Source organism: Caretta caretta, chromosome 13, assembly GCF_965140235.1.
Source record: "Caretta caretta isolate rCarCar2 chromosome 13, rCarCar1.hap1, whole genome shotgun sequence".
Classification (NCBI taxonomy): Eukaryota; Metazoa; Chordata; order Testudines; family Cheloniidae; genus Caretta; species Caretta caretta.
The window spans coordinates 30401052-30424620 of NC_134218.1; the positions used below are offsets into that span (position 1 = coordinate 30401052).

Below are 23569 nucleotides of genomic sequence, written 5' to 3' on the forward strand. Positions count from 1 at the left end.
CTCCTTTTCTTTTTGCGAATACAGACTAACACGGCTGTTCCTCTGAAACCTTAGTTTCTCTCTGTCACTCAGACAGGAGCATTATACTTGCTCTTTGAGATGGTACATTTATTGACTGAAGTACAAGCAATCTGGAAAAATATGGAAAGAAAATCTGGAGAGATAACTGCATACAGAGGAACCTGAACATTTACCTATTTGTCACAGAGATATAATTAGACTCTGGAAAGCAGGTGTAAATTACTAGATAGACAGACAATGTCAGTCATCACACAGTTTTAAAGAACTTTTTATGGTAAAATACATATTTACAAATGAAGGCACTTTTAAACCATAACAAAACTTTAAAACCTAACAGCTTGGCAAACTGTTCACGTCGAAAATTTACTTTGCTCTATCAACATTAGCATCTATTCTGGGTCAAATTTATTATGAAAAGGAATTAAAAATCCAACTAATACTTTAAGTTTTAATAAAAAACACTAAACCTAATCATAACAAACAAATTTCAGAACCATTATTTTAATTCAAGATCAGAGAAACTGAAACAGTCTGCAGGGCATACCTCTTAAGAAATAAAATAGGTTTACACATGATGAGAAATTAAAACCAAGTGACTAAATTATTGCATCATCCAATACTGCTGAGTGACAGCTTTACTGTCCAACAGACTATCCTAGCCTAGTTTTCTTGAGGAATATAACCCTCATGCAGAGATTCAAGCACAACTGGCTCCATTTACGTGAAGTCTAATTCAAGATCTCTTTCCACAATAAGGTAGGTTTTCCAGGGCTGTGCTCAGGACCATGATTACCTATGCACAAATGCATCTTGTCAGTAACTCAAGACTGGAAGTTGGTATTATGTGTTTTTTCAACTGTTAACGTTATCACATATTTAAAAGGAGTTAACTGTAATCTGAGCTAAGATTAGTATATCTTTTGTTATGCCACTTTATAAGACTGCAGTCTTCATTTTCAAAAGGCAAAATACGTTTTTCAGAGCAGTCAAAACAATGGCAGCCTTCAAAAAGTTAATCAAAACCTTACGGTACTTGTGAACTTTCCCTTTACTGCTGATTACCAAGGTGAATATGTAAACCAAAGTGCTCTCCTTTATAATCAATTTCATCCACCAGATTTCCAGTTCTGTTACCAGATTAATTCAGTGAGACTGTAACATGTGACATAACTTCTTCCTTCCACTGAAAATTATGATGCATCAAATCCTGGCGCGCTCAATAACCAAGCTAATAAAAGCTAAGTAAAATAGTCAGAGCTCTAGAAAAGAGTTGTCCATTAAAAAGACAGTTCAAGTTTATAAGTATAAGATGCTTATAGCAACTTTGAACAGAAAAGTACAACACAGAATTACCTTATGGCTCTAAGCTTTAAAAAAAATCTCAACTGTTAAAATTAGACTACTGCTTATAAACAGTATTATATAAACATTAAGTTTTCTTCATCTTGATAAAACAATCCTATCAAAATTCTCTCTAACATTTAAGATGTAGGAGTTTTGCTGGAATTTTACACATTGCCATTGGAACAAATCTAAAGCTACACGTCTGTAATAGCTACAAAAAAAAATGTACAAACATGCCTCATCTGTTCGGGCTTACAATCTGTGTAGATACTACACAACATAGGAGGGTACATGGGTCAGAAAAAAATATAAAAATCCTAAAAAAAAGAAATTTTTAAGTTCATTAAGTGAATCATCACACATTGTGACAGCAGTAACTGATGGCCAAAGCCCAGAACTGTTTAACCATTATTGATACACGCGAACCTTTTTCAGTTAAGATACAGTATCTATGAATATTTAGTGCTGCAGAGGCTGCGTGCAGAAGGAAGGAGTGCTTCAGATCTGCTGCCAGTGGCAGCATTCACTGCTCTGGAGGAAGCTGAATTCAGAAGAGGCTCCTAGAAACATATCCCCAACACTCTAGAATAAGTGTGCATTCAATTTATGCCTCTGCAGTTGTACTTGCTGATTTCTGTCTCAAACCATAAGAAACATACTTAATCCATGTCACAACATTCACTTTAGTTGACATCCTGAAAATAGCTGGAGAACAGCATTTTACCAGTTACACTAAGCTACAAAAGCCAAAAATTAACCCTGGTCGAATCACATTATCAAGTCTTTCATAAAAGGTGACTTTTTTCACGTAATATAGAATGCAGAACGAAGAACAGATGGGTTTATCTAACCCTTAATGTAGTAAAACAAAAGTTGTCTCCTGATCCGTCCACATTAAAGTAATGCATAAGATTCTATAATCTTCATGTAAAAACAAAAAGGCACTTGAGGTGTTTCCCTGCAAACAGATCCGCAAACGCTGAGTATAGTGATTGCCCCTTCTGCTTTCCTACATCCAGTCAATTCAATTTCAAAAACAGAACCACTGAAACTAGGAGCTGGCCCTCATGCTCAAAGCAGAACCACTAAACTAGAAGATTAGAGGTGAATATCTGACATGGCTCAAAGAACCATTTCAACATGCTAATCAGCAGATAGTTTCATAGCACGCCTGACAGCAATAAAGTTAATGTGATCATTGCCTCTAATTCCCCACAGTTCAGTCCTTAACACTTCCTTTTTGCATTCCTACTGAAGTCAGGTGACAGTACAATTTTACACATTAGTAAACTGCCTGCACACACTACAGCTGGAAAGATGGAAAAACTGTGTCCCAGGTATGATGAACTCTGGAGGCTTCAGTCCCTTGTAGCTGTTAGTGATTTGCTCTTTCACTGACAACATCCTGAAGACGTTTTAGTAAGACATCATCATTTTCCTGGCAGAGTCGTTTTGCTGGAGACTCACTGTCACTGTCAATTGTAATTGCTCGCTTCTTACTCCTGTGTTCACCTTGTTTTATCATATTGTTGATGTCCTTCAAACTCTATCAATAAGAGGAGATTTATAATTAAAAACAAATATTCAAGCCACTATAATTACTCAGTATGACTCTCGGTTTTCAACATGGTCTGAAAACAGTATTCCTACTCTGGACGAACACAGCACCTTCCATCTGAAAAGCACTAAGTGTTTTATCCTTTACTTCAGGAACTGCAAGACCAGTTTGAAGAAAGTCTTTGCAGCACTCTCTTATGAAAAACCCCAAAGCCAGACAGAAATTTGGAAGAGGGAGAAATCTTTAAGCTTTGCAATCACTAAAAGTCTTATGTGAATGTCTTACCTTAGAAGAAAAGGAGTACTTGTGGCACCTTAGAGACGAAGAAATTTATCTGAGCATAAGCTTTCGTGAGCTACAGCTCACTTCATCGGATGCATCTGATGAAGTGAGCTGTAGCTCACAAAAGCTTATGCTCAAATAAATTTGTTCGTCTCTAAGGTGCCACAAGTACTCCTTTTCTTTTTGTGAATACAGACTAACACGGCTGCTACTCTGAAACTTACCTTAGAAGGGCTCCCATTAAACTTGTATAGTAGAGCAGTCTGAGGTGTCAGGCAGGCACCATTCTTGTGTGGTGAAACATAAACAGAGTGTTGCTGGGATATCCGCCGAGGAGACACTGGCTGCTGTTTAATGTAGGGGAATGGGGAAAGTGGAGGGGCTTCCACCTTAAAAAAAAATGGTGCACACACAGTTTACCTGTAGGAATTTACCAGATGCACATTAAAGAATTAACTTCATAAATAAATGAAACGCACATCCATTTTTATCAGTGTGTCCTTTTGGGCCTTCTGTTCCAGGTTACAGTTACATTCTAATATTCCAATTCAGTATTCAGCCTGGCAATCACAAAAGAAACTATTTTATTTTTCAACTGTTTCACATGGATGAACTGAGGGGCACTTAAATGTCACTCAGTTTCCCATATTAATATGGCATCCATTCATCAGTTTCTGCTCCATTTCAATGGATAGCCTATTAGCAGGACAGACATGCAATCTTGCTGCTGTAGTATGTTATAGCCCAGACTATGATTATTTTCTTTATGCAACCATGTAGAAACAAACACAATCAGATGATGAGGTGGATCCACTTCATGCTGAGTGTCAGAGGGTGGGTTTAGACATATATAAACTACAAAGTTTATGATCTACAGGGCAGTGATAGCAACAGTGTGAGTTTTTAAATGCTGACATTTTATGTCTAAAAGTCATAAAACTACCACTAAGAAAACTACCACTAAGCATCCATGCACACTATTAGACATATCCAAAATTAGAATTATGTTACTTACTACATGATCCTGGTTTGTGACATCATACTTGAGTGCAAATGATTTTACTCTTCCTACATAGACTGCATTGTAAAATTTTATCAGATCTCCTCTCTCCTCCTTTCCTGATTCACTGGAGTTCTCTGGTGTTGATCTTACAGGTGAAAGACACACTTTCCCAGGAGAGTCTATCACAGTAGGAAAAAACAGAAATGTCAGATTTAAAACCCTTAATGTCAGCAATCTAAATTAGATTTTTAAGATACGAGCTAATACAAAACCAGTCACACACACTATAGAAATTCCTCTTGTAAAGAGTTAATAAAATGATTAAGAGAAGGTTACTCATCTGGTGCAGTAACTGAGGTTCTTCGAGACGGTTATCCTTGTGGATGCTCCACTTTAGGTGTCTATGCGCCCTAGCTTGTAATTGGAGATTTGTGGCAGCAGTGCCTGGTTGGGTCGCACATGTGCCGTCACGTGCCACTCCAGGTGGTTACATAGCGCTGCACGATCAATCACCCCTTGGTTCCTTCTCTACTGCAGAGAATCTATGTGAAACTCCGAAGCAGAGGGAAGGAGTAAGGGTAGTGGAACACCCACAGAGACAACCATCTCAAAGAACTTCAGTTACTGCACCAGGTGAGTAACCTCTTCTTTGCGGAGTGTCCCTGTGGGTGCTCCATTTCAGGTGACTGTTGAGCACTGCCCCTCTGTGGAAGGGAGGGGCTTTGGAGATGCGTTACTGATGGTGGATAACACGAGTCTAAAGCAAGCATCCGATATTGACTGTTGCTCTATAGCAGTATTTCATGAATATGTGGGTGTAACGGGTTCCCCACCTCCAGGGTGCCACCTGGGACTGGGATACCACTGAGCCCACCTGACCCACCAGCCTGGGCTCCCTTTCACCCTGTAATGCTGTGACCAACTGCAGACACGCTCCCAGTCTCACACTTTCACCAGCACAGAAGTAGAGACGCACCCAGCTGCAGAAACACACGAACACTGAAATTAGCTCTGCCTGAGAAGGCTCAGTTAAGGAATTGCCCAAGTGCACACCCCCTCTCTAGGGGATAAACCCAGAATTATACGGTCTTGCACTGCACAGAGAACTGTACAGTGTAAGCTCATGAAATTCACCCCCTCCCTCACCGTGAAGAGGGATATACACAGCTTTCTGCCCCAAGTAAGAATTTTTACACACACTGGTTTTAGATAAAACAAACGTAAGTTTATTAACTACACAAGATAAATTAAGTGATTATAAGGGATAGCAAACAGATCAAAGCAGACTACCTGGCAAATAAAACCAACACACAATCTAAGCTTATAAGCAGAAAATTCTCACCCTAAATGTTGGTCTAGGCAGACTGCAGAGATTCTTGAAGGTAAGCTGCCCTTGCTTGCAGCTTAAAACTCCAGATATTCCTTTTACAGGCCAGACATCCTCTAGCCTGGGCTCAGCCCTCCCCACCCAACTTAGTCTCTTGCTTCTCAGGTGTTTCCAGCAGCCTTCTTTCTTGGGCAAGAGTTAGTGAAGAGTGGCCCACGATGATGTCACTCTCTTAAATAGTTCTTTGCATATGGTGGGAATCTTTTGTTTTCCAGCGATCCCCACCTCTGGTCAGTGGAAAAATACTAGTATTATCATGAGTCCAACACCAGGTGATTTAGTCAAATGACCCTACAGCCATAATTCAGAGGCTGTTTGTAACGTCCCCAGGAAGACTTCTCCGTGGGTGATTAGCATCTTCTAAGACCTACTGTTCTCCCTAATGGCCCTTCCCAGTGAGACACCTAGACGGATTGCATTCTGCCTAGTAGGCATTCCCCAGGTGTAAACGTATTTGTAATAGATGCATAGACAATATTCCTAACTTCAGATACAAAAATGATACATGCATACAAATAGGATAATCAATCAATCTTTCCAATGACATCTCATGACCCATCTTGCATAAAACACATCTTAGTTATGCCATAATCATAACATAACCATATCTCTGTGAAGAACGTGGAGTATAATGCCACAGTGGGCTGATGCCCAAGTTACTGCTCTGCAAATGTTGATAACAGGGACATCATTGAGAAAAGCTACGGATGCTGAAAGTGCTCTGGTATAGCGTATGTGGATGCCCACTGGGGCTTGTAAACGAAGTTTTTGATAAAGGTGGATGCATCTTGATATCCATTGAACGTTCTATTATAGAAGTGGCTCTTAAATTATTGTACTGGTGACGCCTTTCACATAGGAAGCCTCTGAGTGCGACCCCCCCCATATAAATTAAAAACACTTGTTTATATATTTAACACCATTATAAATGCGGGAGGCAAAGCGGGGTTTGGAGTGGATGCTGACAGCTCGCGATCCCCCATATAATAACCTCACAACCCACTGATGGGTCCCGACCCCCAGTGTGAGAACTCCTGTATTATAGAGACAAATAGTTTTGGTGACTTTCTAAATGCTTTTGTTCTTTCAATGTAGAAAGCTGATGCTTTTCTAATGTCCAGTGTGTGGAGTGATGCCTCTCTTTTGTCTGCATGTGGTTTTGGAAAAAACATAGGTAAGTAAATGGGCTGATTCAGATGAAAGGGGGAGGCAACCTTGGGTAGGAATTTGGGATGTAGTCTTAAGGTAACTTTGTCTTTAAAAAAAGTTGTGTATGGGGGGCGGGGGAGGCATTAGGGTACCTAGTTCCTTCATCCATCTGGCGGATGTGATGGCGATGAGGAAAGCCACCTTCTTAGATAGGTGGAGTAGTGAGCAGGTGGCAAGCGGCTCAAACAGTTTTCTCATAAGTTCGCGAAAGATGAGGTTGAGCTACCACGTAGAAGGTGGGTTTCTTATTTCTGGATAAGTGTTCTCAATGCCCTTGAGGAGACGTTTAGTTGTTGGGTGGGTGAATATGGTGACCCCATCCACATTATGGAAAGCTGTGATCACCACCAAGTGTACCTTGATGGAGCTTGTGGACAGCCAGTTTTTATATGTAATCCAGTACCCTTGGTAAAGGGGAGGATGTTGATAAGATCTGTTTATCTTGGCACCAAGTGCTGAACCGTTTCCACTTATGCATATATGCGTCTTTCTCGTGCTCTGTCAGGGTTCCTTTCCCACTCTGAACTCTGGGTTACAGATGTGGGTACCCGCATGAAAGACCCTCTAAGCTTATTCTTACCAACTTAGGTTAAAACTTCCCCAAGGCACAGATTCCTTTCTTGCCTTGGGATCGCTGCCACCACCAAGCGATCTAACAAATAATCAGGGAAAGGACCACTTGGAGTCCTATTCCCTCAAAATATTCTCCCAAGCCTACACCCCCTTTCCTGGGGAAGGCTTGAGCATATATCCTCACCAACTGGTTACAAAGGGACTACAGACCCAAACCCCTGGGTCTTAGAACAATGGAAAATTCAGTCAGGTTCTTAAAAAGAAGCATTTTATTTAAAGAGAAAAAGGTAAAAGAATCACCTCTGTAAACTTAGGCTGGTAGTTAACCTTACAGAGTAGCAGAAAATTCAAAGAGCACAAAGAAACCCCCTCTAGCCTTAGTTTCAAAGTTACAACAAAACAGGGATAAACCTCCCTCTAGCAAAGGGAAAATTCACAAGTTGAGAAAACAAAGATAAATTAATACACCTTGCCTGGCTGTTACTTACAAGTTTGAAATATGAGAGACTTGTTTAGAAAGATTTGGAGAATATGGATTGATGTCCAGTCTCTCTTAGTCCCAAGAGTGAACAGCCACAGAAACAAAGAACCCAAAACAAAACCTCTCCCCCCCACCAGATCTAAAAGTATCTTTTGTCCCCATTAGTTCCTTTGGTCAGGTACCAACCAGGTTACTTAAGCTTCTTAACCCCTTACAGGTAAGGAGGAATTTAGGCTACCCATATGCTTATGACATGTTCGTTCTATGGCTGTTCATAAGTATGTCTTTTACTTCCTTTACTTTACTTCTTTACATTTATGAACAGGGTGTCTCAACCCCTCTTTGCCTTGGAGAAAAGCCAGGCCTTGAGATGGAGTATTATGAGGTTAGGATGGTGAACATGCCCCGCATCTTGTGAGAAGAGGTGAGGTATTAGGGGAAGGGTTTGAGGTGAGCGTACCGCTATCTTTAACAGGAACGGAAACCATGTTTGTCTGGGTCATGTAGGTGCTATTAGAATGACTCTGGATTTGTCTCTTGATCTTGTGTATGAGCGAGTTTAGGAGTGCGGTCAGGGGGAATACATATATTAACGATGCATCCCATTTGATGAGGAGAGCATCTCGTAAGGAATGGATGTCCCAGTTCTGCTTTGGAGCAATATTGTGAGCACTTGGTGTCCTGTGCTGTTGCAAAGAGGTCTATGAGGGAATCCCCACAGTTTGAGTATCGTAAAATTCTGGGATCCATCTCCCATTCATGACTGTGATAACTCTGTGCTTACGGCATCTGCGGTTGTGTTTTGACATCTTGGAAGATAGGATGCCGATATGTTGATGTTGTTGCTGATGCACCAATTCCAGAGCTGCACTGCCTCTGTCCATAGGGAGTGTAACTGTGCCACCCCCTCCCCCCCCGCCGTTTATGTAAATCATGCATACTATATTGTCTGTGAGGATTCTGATGGCTTGGTTTCTGATTATAGGTAGAAAGTGGTTGCATACGTTACGGACTACCCTTAGCTCCAGCAAGTTTATGTGCATGTTGGACTCTGATGGACACCACTGGCCTTGGATTGTGTCGTTGAGTAGATGCACTCCCCAAACTATTAGGGAGGCATCCGTAGTGAATGTCATTGTTGCAGTCCTTTGTGGAAATGGGACTCCTGTTCAGATGTTCTTGGGTTATGTCCACCATTTTAGGGAGTCTTTTTTTACCCTGTGTGGCATCATAAGACATCTGCTTAGGCTATGCCTGTGTGGCATGTACACTGTTTGAAGCCAGGCCTGCAGGCATCTCACGTGAAGTCTGGTGTGCTTGACAACAAATGTCGTTGCCGACACTTGTCCCAGTAGTTGTACATACGTTCTGGTACATATTTGTGAGCTGTCCTTTACCATCAAAATTAAATTGACAAGTGTGATGAAGCATTGCTGATGAACAATCTAAACAAGCTCCTATGAATTCCAATTTCTGGACATGAATCAATGTGGGCTTTTGTGCGTTATTTGTAACCCTAAACTCATGAAAAGTGTTATTGTACTCTGTGTGGCACTTATTGCTTCTTGTTATGTTGATGCCCTTATGAAGCAATCATCCAAATATGGAAAGATCAAGACTCCGTGTCTATAGAGGTGTACTGCTACCACCACCAAAACTTTGGAGAAAACCATTGGGGTGGTTAACCAGTCAAAGGGTAGTACTTTGTATTAGAAGTGTTGTTCCCCTAGGGTGAACCTCAGGAATCTTCTGTGTAATGGATGAATGGTAATGTGGAAATACACATCCTGCAGTTCGAGGGCCGAGAACCAGTTCCACTTTTCTAACGCTGGAATTATGGTTGTTAGTGTAACCACTTTGAAATGCTGGTTTTGACAAATGTGTTGAGTTTCCTTACATCCAATGTGAGTCTCCATCCGCCTGTCTTTATGTGAGAAAATATTTTGAATAGAAACCATTCCCTCTGTGCTTCATTGGTACAGGTTCCTCAGCGCCTAGATGAAGAAGATGGTTTACTTCCTGTTGCAGCAGTGACTCATGAGAGGGGTCCCTGAAGAGGAACAGAGAGGGAAGGTGGGATGGAGATAAAGGGGATGGAGTAACCAGTTTGGATAATTTCCAAAACTCACCTGTCTGTAGTAATATTGAGCCAGACTCGGTGAAACAGTGACAAGTAATATCTGAATGGTTGGGAAATAATCTATTTCCAGCATTAGAATGTGCAGTTGTTTCATGTGCTTGACCACACCTTCAAAATTGCGTCTTGTGGTGGACTGTTGGGATGTCCAAGGTTGGTTTTGATTCTGTTGATGTCTGGTTTGCCTTTGCTTGCAGTGTTGGTCATACTGCCTGTGTGTTTGTGCGTATGGCAGCAATCGGAATCTCTGGGTATAGCTGCCCTGTTTCTTTTTATTTGCAAGTGTATAGATGCCCAGGGATTTTAATGTTGCTCTTGAGGATGTGGAGGGACTCATCCGTTTTGGCCACAAATAATTCTGGGCCTTTGAAGGGTAGGTCCTCGACTGTTGACTCAACCTCCCTGGGGAACCCAGAGAGATGAAGCCATGATGCACAGTGCATGACCACAGATGTTGCAATGGATCGTGCGGCCATTCTGTGGACTCAAGTGAGGCCTGCAGGGCTGTGCTGGCAATTAGATGGCCTTCAGCGATATTAGATTTAACTGTTTTTTTTTTTTAATCTTCAGGTAAACCATCAATAAATTCTGACATTTTCGAAAAGATGGTGTGTGTGTGTATTTAGACAGTAGAGCCTCGTAATTAGCTATGCAGAACTGAAGTGTTGCAGATGAATAAGCCTTGCGGCCAAAGATGTCTAACCTTCTCCAATCTCTGTCACATGGGGTTGTTCTAGCCTGGTGTTGCTTTCCCCTCGTTTACAGCCTTCACCACTAGTGAGTTTGATGTGGAGTGTGTAAATAAGAACTTAATTCCTTTAGATGGCACATAGTCTGATGTTTTGCATGATGGGGGTGCTGTTGCTGATGTTTCTCAGATGGTTTTGGCAGGCTCCATAATGGCATCGTTGATCGGTAATGCTACCTTCGTTGAGGGATATGACTGAAGTATGTCTAGTAGTTTGTGCTGTGATTCAGGTACCTGTTCTAGAGAAATGTCCAAGGACTCTGCCACCCTTTTGAACTGTTCCTGAAATACCTTGAAGTCATCCCCTGTGGTCGGGGGTGAGGGGCTTTATAGTTTCATCTGGTGACAAAGATGAGAGGTTCACAGGTTGCAAGGCTTTCTGGTCAGATATGTCCTCCATTTTCTCAGTCACATCCTTTTGTGTTTCTGAGGGTGCTGGGATGGGTGGTGATAGAGATCATGGAGCTCTCAATCTTGATGGGCTAGGGGGCCTGCAATGTTGAGCCCTGTACATTCCCCATGGATCCCAGTAGGGCCAGTTTGGTGAGAATGGCATGGGGGGTGGTGACCATACCAGATACATGTGTCTGCAGATGAGTGATGGTCTGGTACGTGGGATGGTCCAGGTTTGGGTGAGGAGTAATGAGATGTATATATCACTCCTTCATCCTCGTCTTCATTATCACTAGACAGAGGGGCAGCTGACCTAGCTGGAGTAGTCAAGCGGCTTGGTACTGATCAAGATGGAGTGCCATAAGTACTGAAGAGAGGAGATTCCAGTGTTGAGTAGATCAATAGGTCTCCATGTCTCAGGAATTGGTGTGGAACCATGAGCACTGTGAGCATTGCCAGTGGTATGGGAGTGTGAGTTGTAGCCGTTGGTGCCGAGGGTCTTGTACTGTGCTGCGTAGGTACCACAGGTGGCGCCACTGTGCCAAGCGTCTTTTCAGCTCCATGGGTACTCAGATGGAGGGTTTCACTTTGCTCTGTGAGCCTTTGTTCAAACTTGTGCGCATAGGGTCTTTCGCTCTCCAGGAACTCTCGGTACCAGAAGATACTGACGTCTTGCGATCCAACGTGCTTGGTACCAAGATAGACTTTGCAGTTGGGGATCACTTTTTCTTGTCTGATTTCTGGTGTGGTGAAGTCTGGGACCGCTTTTTGGTAGCCTTCTTGGATAAAGGCTCTTTCATAGGCACTGCAGGGGTAGAACCTCTGCCAGAGGCTGTCAATGGTGAACGTTGGTCTGGAGGTGTCCTGGACTTGTGGTCCAAGGCCAATCTGAGGGATTTCTCCATCATAAGGAGTTTAAGTTGGAGATCCCTAGCTTTTCTTGCTCTGGCCATGAGGTTATGGCAATGTGGACCAATATTCCCTCTAATTTTTTCCATCCATTTGCAGAAGGAATTTTGTTATGTGCACCAAATTATCGAGGTAATGTGTGGATGTGCGCCACCAGTAGAAACAAAAATCTTAAATATAATTTATATTTTTAAAAAGTTACAATAGGGATAATTACTTCAGCCAGGACAGGTTAGGCATTTTAGAACTCACTACTCAAAGAATTTAATTGAAGCATAAGAGAGAAATACAAATTATGAAATGCATAGAACAGTCAAAAAACTCAAATAACAACACTTTGAAAGGATAAAATTACAGAGAATATATGTGCATTGCAGGAAGCATCAAGTAACAACAGCAAGTGTGTGCTGGGAGGTGAATGTGAAAAACAAGAAATGTGTTGCCCCTTTAAGTACATTCACAGCCTGGCAGGACTCCCCAGTGGACTGCAGCTACCCTGGGGCATCCTTCAGGCAATCAATATTGCTAACTCTAACGCTATATGATGCTTTTCCTTAAAGCGCTAGTGTGTACACAAGGGCACAGGAAGATGGTATCGAGAAAGAAGTGTGTATATACAGCATCTCCTTGAGATCTGAGAGAAGTGGAGCAGCTTTCTCCCATTCTGAGTTATAGTCAGGGGACTAAAACTTAAAAGTATCTGTATACCAAAGTGTGGTGTCCTGGCTGACAGCTCTGACATGGAGCTGCGCGCCAGGGTGGATTTGATAAATCAATTTGATTTAAATCACTAGTCAGGAAGACTCAATTTAATCATGGATTTCTACATAAAAGTGCATTCTTGTTGGTTGTTATAACCTTAATACATATTCTTTACAACTCAGAGATAGATGTAGGTTTCATTTTTAGAAGGTACACACTATACATTTTTAAAGTGATTTATTTTGAAAACTTTTCAGATTAGTTTTATAGCTATATCAGAAAAGAATGATTGTTTGCTTATTTAATTTACCAAAGGTAACTGAAGCAGATATTTATGAAGTCATTGGGAGGTGAACTATCTCCAATTCCACAGGTTAATCATTAATATTTGGAGGATTTTCTTGCCATGCTGAATTAAGAGGAGAACATCACCAGACAGACATTTGAATTGTTTTATTTAACTAAAACAACAACAACGTTATGTATTCTGGATTTTTTCTTCAACAGCAAACATATAATATTTTAACAAAACAAGCATATGCATGTTGTAATTCAGTTAAACATTCAAGTTTTTTAAATGAAATATTTTAAAAATATTTTTTAAACTTTTTTTTTAAAAACCACCATTTTTGCTGTTAACAAGCATGTTATCTCTGGAGACACAAATCCACAGTTTGAGAACTGCAAAACTAAGCATCTCTGATGGTATCTTCTAGACTGAGAACTGAGTCCCATTGGGTAGACAGAAAGATTAACCTAAATAATCTATACAGAAGCCCCTGGACCCCATAAGATTGGGTCCCTAATCTATGAACTATTGGAACTCATTTACAAAACTTATTCTTAAACATTACATGAATATATTGTCTCATACTATAGAATTAAAATTTATAATCCCTATTCCATGAGGAAATATCTTTGAGCTACAATGTATCTTAATTAAAACTATCCTAGGATAGGTTTTTTCCTCAAAAATCATTTTATGAAAAAATCCATTTTTAATTTTTTTAAAAAAAATAATAATTGATTTTTATCCACCCTGCTGCGCGCTGAGAAATCAGGCCATTGCCCCAATAGGCCATTGCCCCAATCTGGGCAACATGTCTCCAGCATGGGAGAACACATCTCCCAAGCTGCATTCTTCATTGAAAGCCCCCCCCCCCTTTTTCCCCCCCCTTTTCTTATTCTACAGAAGACCCAGCCCTCTTTCTCCACCAGGGGCAGCTCTGTGGAGGTTACTGTCATTCTAGTGTTTACACAGCAATTTACAGTGCTATGACTCTATATTCACAATGGAAAAAAGCTAGAAACTCAGGGATTGTTTTAATTAAAGTACAGAATTTCTAATGAGAGCAGCCCAAATGGTGTAGCCTCACTAAAATCCTGAGAGCTACTGTTTCTTTTTAGCCCTATGATTTGCTGCTGTATGTTGCCCTTTTAAGTAGATCGGCACTCAAAGCAGACATAGCAGCAAGCTCCCACTGTGCCATTCCTGAGCCCTATCACACTGTCCCGCTCTGCAGAGATAGGGTATGGAGCGGGGGAAGGGGGACATCCTGACATCAGCGCCCCCCTTCCCCCAGCTCTGCATAGCAAGCAGGAGGCTCCTGGGAGCAGCTCCAAGGCAGATGGCAGGAGCAGCATGGTAGTGGGAAACCTGAAGCGCGCAGTACTTGATAGCTTGCTGGGCAGCCACCCAGCTATGCAGCTTAGAGGGAACTTAGATGTGGACATTTTTGAGGAATGTGTGTGTCGCTGAGACAGTGGACACACTGTGTGTGTCCGTCAGAGACAGGGACTGACACTCTGCAAGTCAGGCAGCGTTTGAAACCCGGTGATCCAGGCATGCCGGAGAGAGGCTATCTCAAACAAGAAGGGAGCAGTAACTCTGTGGGAGCCAAAACTTATTTGCCTACTGAGGGGAATAAGGGTAGAAAAGCAAAAAAAAATTTTTTTTAAATAAAATAAATAAAATAAGTATAAAAGGTAAACTATCTAACTACTGAGTATACTACCAACTATAAACTATCTTATCTAAAGGCTAATCTTATGTAAAGGTAAGTGAGGGTGCTGCTGATTGCTCCGACTCAAGCCAAAGGTGGTAGAGAAGGAATTGAGGGACAGTGCAAGACAGTGACGGAGCGTGAATGACCCAACTGGTCATGGCTACCACAAATCTCTGATTACAAGCGCAGAGTGCATAGACATCTAAAGCGGAGGACCCACGGGAACACTCCCTGAAGAAGAACAGATGTTACAAGTTTGTTATAGATATGAGTAGTGTGAATTACAAATGGTTACAAGCACATTAGTAGAAGGTGTTGAACAACCTATTGACTTGTTGTACTCTGTAACAGGCTATAACAAAAACTTTCTTTTTAAAAAAAACCCACCATCCACCATTTATCAAATCCTTATCAACTATTTATAAATGGAACCTGAAAATATAAGGTGTGACCACACTGCCTTTCCCACAAACATGTTATTTCTTCTTTTAATGAGTTACAATTCTTCTGAATGAGAGAGGAAAGACCGGCTTGCTTAGACACACATGTATATTGCTGAGGCTTCAGTCCAGAGACAGCAATAATAAAGCTACCATTGACCAAGATCACTCTTTTTATGGTGGTCAGAATCGCAAGGTTGTGATAAAGATCTGCTTTAATTACTGTAGCACACACCATGTTTTACGAAAACCCATGACAGACTATACAATTTGTGAAGCCTGATTTAACTGCCAATCTTTAGTTAAAAGGCACTTTTATACTGGATTAACTGACAGAGTAAGGCTCAATACTTGACTCATGCCTCCACTGTAAAAAAAATGATTCTGGAATATTGTTCATTATGTATACAACGTAATATTCAATGGAAACAGTGGTAGTTACACAGCAAGCCTGGTTACTGCAACTGTTCTATCACTTGCTAACTCCAAAATTAACTTGGTTCACAGCTGAATACAGTCTTCTAATAGAAGTCATGTTAATCTCTAAATTGTTTGCTAACAAAAACTCTTTTCATGGAAGTAACTGGATGTTAGCCAAGCACCTTAATAAAACATAAACCTAGGGTCTGATACTAAGACACCTTATGCCGGAACAGGAGTGAGTACAAAAACTAGAGTCAGGACAAAGAAGCCCCATTCCCCGCTCTACCACTAACCTGCTTTGTGACAATTGGGAAGTCACGACTTCTCTTCCCATCAACAGGGGGTTAAGATTTAACTAATGTTGATATTAGATAAAAGGCACTGAAGTGGTGATTTAAGTGAAAAATTCGTTCACATGCACTTGGACAGAAATACTGTCACACGGTTTGAAAACTGGCTAAAAGATCAAACAACTCTCCTGGCTTAGAACCTCTTGGTTGGCTGATGTCAGAACAAGGGCATTTGAACTTACTGTTAACAACTCAAGTTTGCTGTTCTGATATTGGAGGAAGACTGGGGTGGATAAAAATCGGTATTTAAAAAAAAATTAAAAAAAGACTTTAAAATTTTTATAAAATTGATTTAATACATTTTTCTTTTTAAAAATAAACCAATCTGAAATCAAATTTGAAACTATGATAACCTATATTAAAGCTCAAATTTCCTATAATCTATTAAAATAATTCAAATAATAATATTCAAGCAGTATGTTTGCTGCCAAGGTTTTAAAGAAAGCCAAATGCCCTAAACTGATGAAAGTCACTGGCTAAACTCCTAGAACCAGAGCTTTGCAGATCAGTAGCCTCCTGTAGGTGCAGAGAAACTATTTTCTTAATTTCTGTTTATTCAAACTAATTCAGTTCAATGATTAGTTCATTCAGAGTTCAAAAACTTATTGGAAGTTGAAAAAAAGAAGGAAAGCTTGTTTCCCTCTTCCAATCTATAAATATAAATGAGGTATAAGAGGATGTGACCTACTAGTTCTAAGATCTTGAAGGACATGGTAACTAGAAGCAATCAGTTCAATTCTAACGATAGATAATACTTCCTCTGTTTAATATATCAGTTAGCTTTAAATACAAAACATGTTTTGATAAATATTTTTCTTCTTATGTGTCCAACACTTTAAGGTAGGTTATATTTATTTAGAAAACATTTTTAAAATGCTGGTTTTGTGCACTTTAATTGAATTCCGGTTTCTATCCAAATGCAACTTGACACACATGACAAGCGAAAAAATCTAATCTAATAAAGAAATGCATCATTCACCATTTTCTAACAATAAAAAAGTAAAACTTAAGAATCTGAATGAACGTATATTAAGCTAAATAACTGCTTAAGTAAGTGTGTATAAATAGAACGTATCCTCCTGGTGAGTAAAAAGTACCATCAAATACAGAGTAAAGGCTATATTTAGTTGCAAATCAACATGTTTTAATGGGAATCAACCTTTCTTTAGGAAAGTAATTATAAAGTACAAATACAAAACAAGATTCAAATTGATTATTTAAAGATTTCCTGTTTACTGATTTAAATAATTTTGATTTAAATTAATCCACCATAGGGGCAAGAGAACCGAGATCACCTCGCTTTTTATTTAAATAATGTTAGAGACCGCATCTCTAACTTGCTGGGCTAATGTCAAGACATTGTTCTCTTTGAAATTACTGGTCAACAGCTGTAGTATGCTGCTGTCATGTAAAGCCTAGGACTTCTATGAGGTAACTCTAGCTTGCTGAGCTGATGTTGAGAGAGAGTCCTCTGAGGTCAGTGGATCAATGTCTCTCACTGACAAGATAACAGAGACCCCAAGATGATTATATGAGGTATAGACCAACTAAGGATAACTTTTCTGGATAAATTAGACTTCTGTTGATCACTTTTATGGTTTGTAATAGTTAATGCCTTATTTTGATCAACTGTGTAGCAGCAGAAACCAATTTACATAGCATCGCTTTGAAAAATCTATCTTGGATTTTGGAGAAAGAAAAATGCTTTAAGAAAAAATATAGACATTTACCCACACTCTTCGCAAAAATCAAAACAGCAGACATACTAAAGCCAATCCTGACTCCTGTCTACGTCAGGACAGTAAGTATTTCAATGCAAGAGCTCCTCATTGAGCCTTCCCGAAGAAGTGAATCAAACCAATCTACCTTCTGACATTTTAAAAAGATGTTTCTAATCAGTCTTTAGAATATCCCATCACTCACTCTCTTTCCATCTATTGTTATCTCAAGAGAGCTGCACTTATATAGAATCATCATCAGTTGCTCATTTAAAAAAATTACGGTTCAACCAACCTAATTTAAAAATAGGGATTCTTAAAGCATTTGTGAAGTTCTATCCTATTTGTTCCAATTGTGAAATGCATTTTCCATGTCCTAGCCTACACAGCATCAGACTATCAGTGTCTGTCTCCTTATGTCAGTACTGTTGCTTTTTAATCAGCTTATGATAAAATGAAATGCTATTTTTTCTCTTTGCAATTAGATGCAACTATTCTAATGGATTTTATACTACACATTAGTTCTTTTAAATCCATTTGACTGTTATTTTAAAAACAGCAGGTTAACTTTATGAACTTACCACCATGGCATGCATCTGATGAAGTGATCTGTAGCTCACAAAAGCCTACGCTCAAATAAATTTGTTAGTCTCTAAGGTGCCACAAGTACTCCTTTTCTTTTTGCGGATACAGACTAACACGGCTGCTACTCTAAAACTTACCACCACCTGTCATCTCCACATCTTGGTTTGAATTTGTATTTTCTGATGTGACCTCTTTGGGACTATTTTTCAGCAAAACACTCCTGTAAACCTGCAGTACATGGGGAAAAATGCAGTTGTCAAGTAATACAAGAAACTCAAACTTAGATTAAATCACAGTTCTCAGGTTAAATGCGTGTAACATTCATTCTCCAGTATTAGTATGAGCCTACTTGAAAGAGAGCTTGTATCAAACATTTATCTACAGGGAAGACACTGTTATTTACTCACATTGCTGTTTGCTTGTGGCTGGTTTCTGTAGCTTTTCATTATGTCCTGAAAAGTTCTTTCCTCTTTGGTCACCTGGAAAAGAAAAAAGAAAAGGAGTACTTGTGGCACCTTAGAGACTAACAAATTTATTTGAGCATAAGCTCAAATAAGAGTACTCATATAAGTACTCCTTTTCTTTTTGCGAATACAGACTAACACGGCTGCTACTCTGAAACCTGGAAAAGAAAAAAAACCCAAGAGGAACTATTTAAGACAAAACATAGCAACTATGATTGTTATATTACAGCACATGAGTACTTATGCTTGTTTAAAAGGGAAATTTTCCGGAGTTTTCTTGATCTCATTTAGTCTGAAAAAAGTAAGAAGCTAAGAAAAGTAAATGATATATCAGAGTAGAAATAACTCATGTATTTTTTCTGGCCTACAACAAGGTGATCTTTAGTTTAATGAACAGCCTGCTCCAACTTTCCTTTCCATTACAGAGAAAGGGAAAACTGTGCCACATTCAAGAACTCTTAGCATGTTGAAAGACTTTGGGGTTATGTAGGGCTTCATAGTAGTGGGAACAGAAGCCAGCCCACCCTAAGCCCTCACTTTCCAGCCCATACACAATATAACTTCTAAATAGGGGAGGATGGGAAAGCAGATCCTACAAGAAATTAGCCTTACTTCAGCAGGAGAGAAAAAGATCAACATGTTTGATGCCAACATGCTTTATTCTTGTATAACTCAATTTGTGTAGTTTTGCTGTGATGTTGCATGTTTCAGAAATATGCTTTGTACATTTGATTTCAAATCCATACTGTACATTTTTCATGAGCATTATATATAGCTTGAACTTATACATTTAAAAATGTAGTATTCTGACATCTGAATATGACAACATGAGAACAGTTTTTTGTTAACAATTCCTGCTGCTCATCTACACTTGTAAAATTACTGCTCCCTTAAGCTGAAGCTTAAAAATTAATTCTTCCCCTTCCCCTTCAGAAGCTACCCCTGAATTGAAAAAGAGAACAATTATTAAGTCTTAGTGGGTAAGTAAAAATTTTAGTGATATTTGAAAATTGGATTTCTTATCCTTTGTTACAGGTATCTTCCTTATTTTCTGGAACAAGATGCAAGGTTACAAGGACACACACAGTCAGCTCTGTTTCAAGGTAAATGACATGAATCACCAATTGTAATAGCAAATGATCAACAGTTTTGCAGTGGAACTACAAGAAAAATGTATCAAGGTCCACTTGCTGCAGTTGGGCTGTCCGGTCTCATTGCACTGGAGGCAACACTTCAGAGAAAGGCAGGAATCATGCAGCTGGCACACCTACTCAGTAAGACAAGGGAACACAGAGATCATTCAATGGTGGTATTTTTCTGCAAACCTTGTAGCAGTGTCTAAACTAAGATTTAAGGATTGCTTACAATTACTAAATGTATAAACAGGTAATTGTATTCCATAGCAGCTTCATTCCACAGGTAATACCTCTTCTTATTTTGTCTTTCCTATTAAGGGCTCATTGGGCAAATCAATTTAATATTTTCATCCCATTCGGCACAATGGAGTCCTGGTTCATACTACGGCTCCCAGGTGCTACAGTAATACAAATAATTACATTGGCACTTTGCCTAGTTTGAGTTCTGTGTTTTGTTTTATTTTTTCCCTGAGTTTGCGTCAGTCAGAAGTAAGATTACAAAACTCCCATTTGTGTGATAAGTTGGGCTGTTTATAGCACCTCAAAACATAATGTGAACAAGCTTGCACATCCCTTTTTATTTCTTAGCAAAACATTATATTGCTAAGATAGACTCTTAGCTAGGTTCCTCAAACTTAATATCCTGTGTATGCAATTGCTAAAAGAATTGTTTTTCTGAAAAAAGTGAAGTGTGGATATATAAAGCAATATTCCATGGAGGTGCAAGCCCCAGCAGCCTTTTAGTTAGTGCTCTGCATAACTACACAGATGCACAAAACTATTTCTAGTCATAGTTTCTCACTTCATAGACCAGCAGGGGTGCAGGCAGAGCACCAAAGATAAGCAATGTGAGGCAATCCCTTCTGGAGACAGACTATAACTATGTCCTTTCTAGCTGACAACGGAACAGTGTGAAGGGGCTCAAAAAAAGGAGTACCATCCAGTCCTGAGTCAAAAGGATTGTTGATATAGGACCTTGAGGGAGGATATGTAAAGCAAAGGAAAAGAAGACTTCAGGGCTTCATCAACATCTTGGAAGCACCTCCCCTCCCCAGTAAGATATCAAAAGTAAAACAATTGGATAGTAGATTTGCAGTTTATTTTATTTACTTCCTGGAAATAGCTTAAGATATAATACTTCCTAAAATCTGTACGTTACCTTTGCCATAATGTAAAAGGCACAAAGGAGGAGCTGATCCAAATGTCTGTCTTTCATTAGATCAGTGCAATGAACTAATGTGAACTCAAAACATGTCCATATCTTCCTGCGCAACTCAATGGAAACATCCAGTTTTAAGCACAAATCACGCAAGCGCACACTTGCCAAATGATACACCTGGGATGGAAAACAGCACAACAGAGAGTGAAGCCAACTGAATCTTGAAATCTAGTTTTATCACAATTGTGAGTCTTAAAACAACAAAGCATGCTAGCAATTAAAGGGAAGAATTCCAGAAAGCAATTTTTTTTTTACCTGTACATGTTTCTGCATCTCAGAAACAGCGATTTGAGATGGTTGGACTGTATGTACTCCAACTCCATGATTGTCTAGCTAGATAAGTGCTGCTACCTGTCAGTTAAGCACCTTTTGGATCCCAATTCCAGCTCTTTGTTTTCTAGTTCCAGACAAATCCTCCACAGCATCAAACACAAACATTCAAAATGTTAAAGCAAGGAAAACCACAAATCAGAATCCTACTTAGCAAAATACCATTTCCTTAACCAGAAGCAATTTGCCTTCACAACACAGAAGAGATGTCTAGCTCCCACTCCACTAGTTTTCTTGTCTCTTAGCAACCAGAAACTAGAATAGAAAACTTCCATTCCTATATTTGAAATTCAAAAATCTACAGGTAAAACCCTACTTTCTGCATGTTCAAATTCATAAGTCCAGAACTGACAGGATCTATGTAGCAATCCCTTCATACAGAGACCAAATTCGAGAGTGGTTAAAAATGAGAATCCATCAACTAAAAGCTACTCTAATAAAAAATGTTAAATGTACCGAAGCTGCCATCTTACCAATCTCTGCAAGGGGTTCTGCATGGGAGAATGTACTCAAATACTGAGTTGTCATCTCTGCCTTACAGGCTTCAGAAATACAAAGTTTGATCCATCTGGCCAGTATAATTTGACAAGCATTGTACCTAACTACTCCATCTACCTGACCACATACCTTGGGACCCCTCAGATGAGCAGGAAGTTTGAAGAGGTCATATACTTTACTTACACCCAAGGAGATTAACCTACACAGTATTTATCAGGTTTCTTTTTAAAAACACCTCATTCAGATGAAAACCCGAGATGACCTTGACAAGTGCAACATGATTAACAGTCTTTCATTAACTGTAGAAGTTCTTTCCCCCCACTATGAGAACTAAGAACACAAAGGCATTTATGTCTGGAAGTAAAAAAAGAAGCCTTTTAATGATCTGCTCTATTGAAAAGTTCCACAAGACAGGCAGAAGAGAAGAATATCCTTTTGTGCACAAGGGTTTGAGTTCGTAACCTGTAACCAAAAGGTCAAAACTCCCTTAAAGATGGGGTTTCATCAGAAGCCTGGATTTTAACTTTCCTAGCAACAGGGAACAGTAGTTTTGCTTATTACATAATTTTCCAAGCACACAGTGAAAGCAGATAAAGATGCATAAAACCACTGTATGATTGAAAATTAAGCTTGCACGTTGGTTGGACATTAATTTGGACCAACTTAATTCTCATCCCTCCTCAGACAAGAGGTGGGGATAGCAGTTGTTTGATTGAAAGCAGAGAACCAAACTCCATTCTGCCTGTGAGATCCTAAGAGAAATCAGAATCTCTAAGAATAAGTTTTATTTTCTCTCTCTGTAACAAAGCACTCCAATGAATGAATCGCTCACTGCTAGTGTTGCTAGCTGAAACTATGGCCACCAGGAATACAATTAAATAAAGAAGCAAGAAAACTCCAACAGGGAAGCATACAAATAGTGCAGGTACTATGATTTAAGTTTTTGGAAGGCAGATTAAGACTGATCTAATCAGGTATACTCAGGGGGTTTGCTCATGTTTATGGATAAAGAAATCCTCCCTCACCTTGTCTCTCTCTAAAATGAAAATGCAAGAGAAAGGCAGCAAAACTCCTATAAGTTATTCATGCTTATTCATCCCTCAAATTCCTTCCTTCCTCTGGTAAGCAAGCATGTTATTCCTCTTTCTGAATATTGTCCCAGAGGGCTTAAGTATCCAACACAGCTTTGTGAAGCCCCACATAAGCAGCCAATTCTGGACGGGTCAGTGGGTCCAGGAAACAGATGTTACTTCCAATAGAAGAGATGACAGAATGGAATTTTCAGAGACAGGAGAAGCTGAAATAAGAGTGTGTCTGAGGGTACGTCTACACTACGAAATTAGGTCGAATTTATAGAAGTCGTTTTTTTAGAAATCGGTTTTATATATTCGAGTGTGTGTGTCCCCACAGAAAATGCTCTAAGTGCATTAACTCGGCGGAGTGCTTCCACAGTACCGTGGCAAGCATCGACTTCCGGAGTGTTGCACTGTGGGTAGCTATCCCACAGTTCCCGCAGTCTCCGGAAATGAGATTCAAAAGTTCGTGGTTCTTTTCCTGTCTACCTGGCCAGTGCCTCTGATTTGAGAGTGCTGTCCAGAGCGGTCACAATGGAGCACTCTGGGATAGCTCCCGGAGGCCAATACCGTCGAATTG

At 39.8% G+C, this 23569-nt stretch overlaps 1 protein-coding gene across 7 annotated transcripts in view; it reads right to left on the reverse strand.

The window, feature by feature from the left end:
* Nucleotides 1-273: 273 nt before the first annotated feature.
* RBL1 (RB transcriptional corepressor like 1) overlaps nucleotides 274-23569 on the reverse strand; it is an 81962-nt gene continuing 58666 nt past the window's right edge. For 5 of the 7 annotated variants that reach the window (XM_048820472.2, XM_048820473.2, XM_048820471.2 and 2 more), the window contains 6 exons: nucleotides 21029-21205; nucleotides 18677-18748; nucleotides 18407-18497; nucleotides 4221-4387; nucleotides 3430-3594; nucleotides 274-2911 (listed from right to left, as the gene is read on the reverse strand). In XM_048820472.2, the coding sequence (XP_048676429.2) occupies nucleotides 2741-2911; nucleotides 3430-3594; nucleotides 4221-4387; nucleotides 18407-18497; nucleotides 18677-18748; nucleotides 21029-21205 (843 nt within the window). In that variant the 3' untranslated portion in view covers nucleotides 274-2740. Of the gene's footprint in view, nucleotides 2912-3429; nucleotides 3595-4220; nucleotides 4388-13924; nucleotides 14985-18406; nucleotides 18498-18676; nucleotides 18749-21028; nucleotides 21206-23569 lie in introns of those variants that run through there. The other 2 variants (XM_048820475.2, XM_048820476.2) reach the window with 2 other exon arrangements.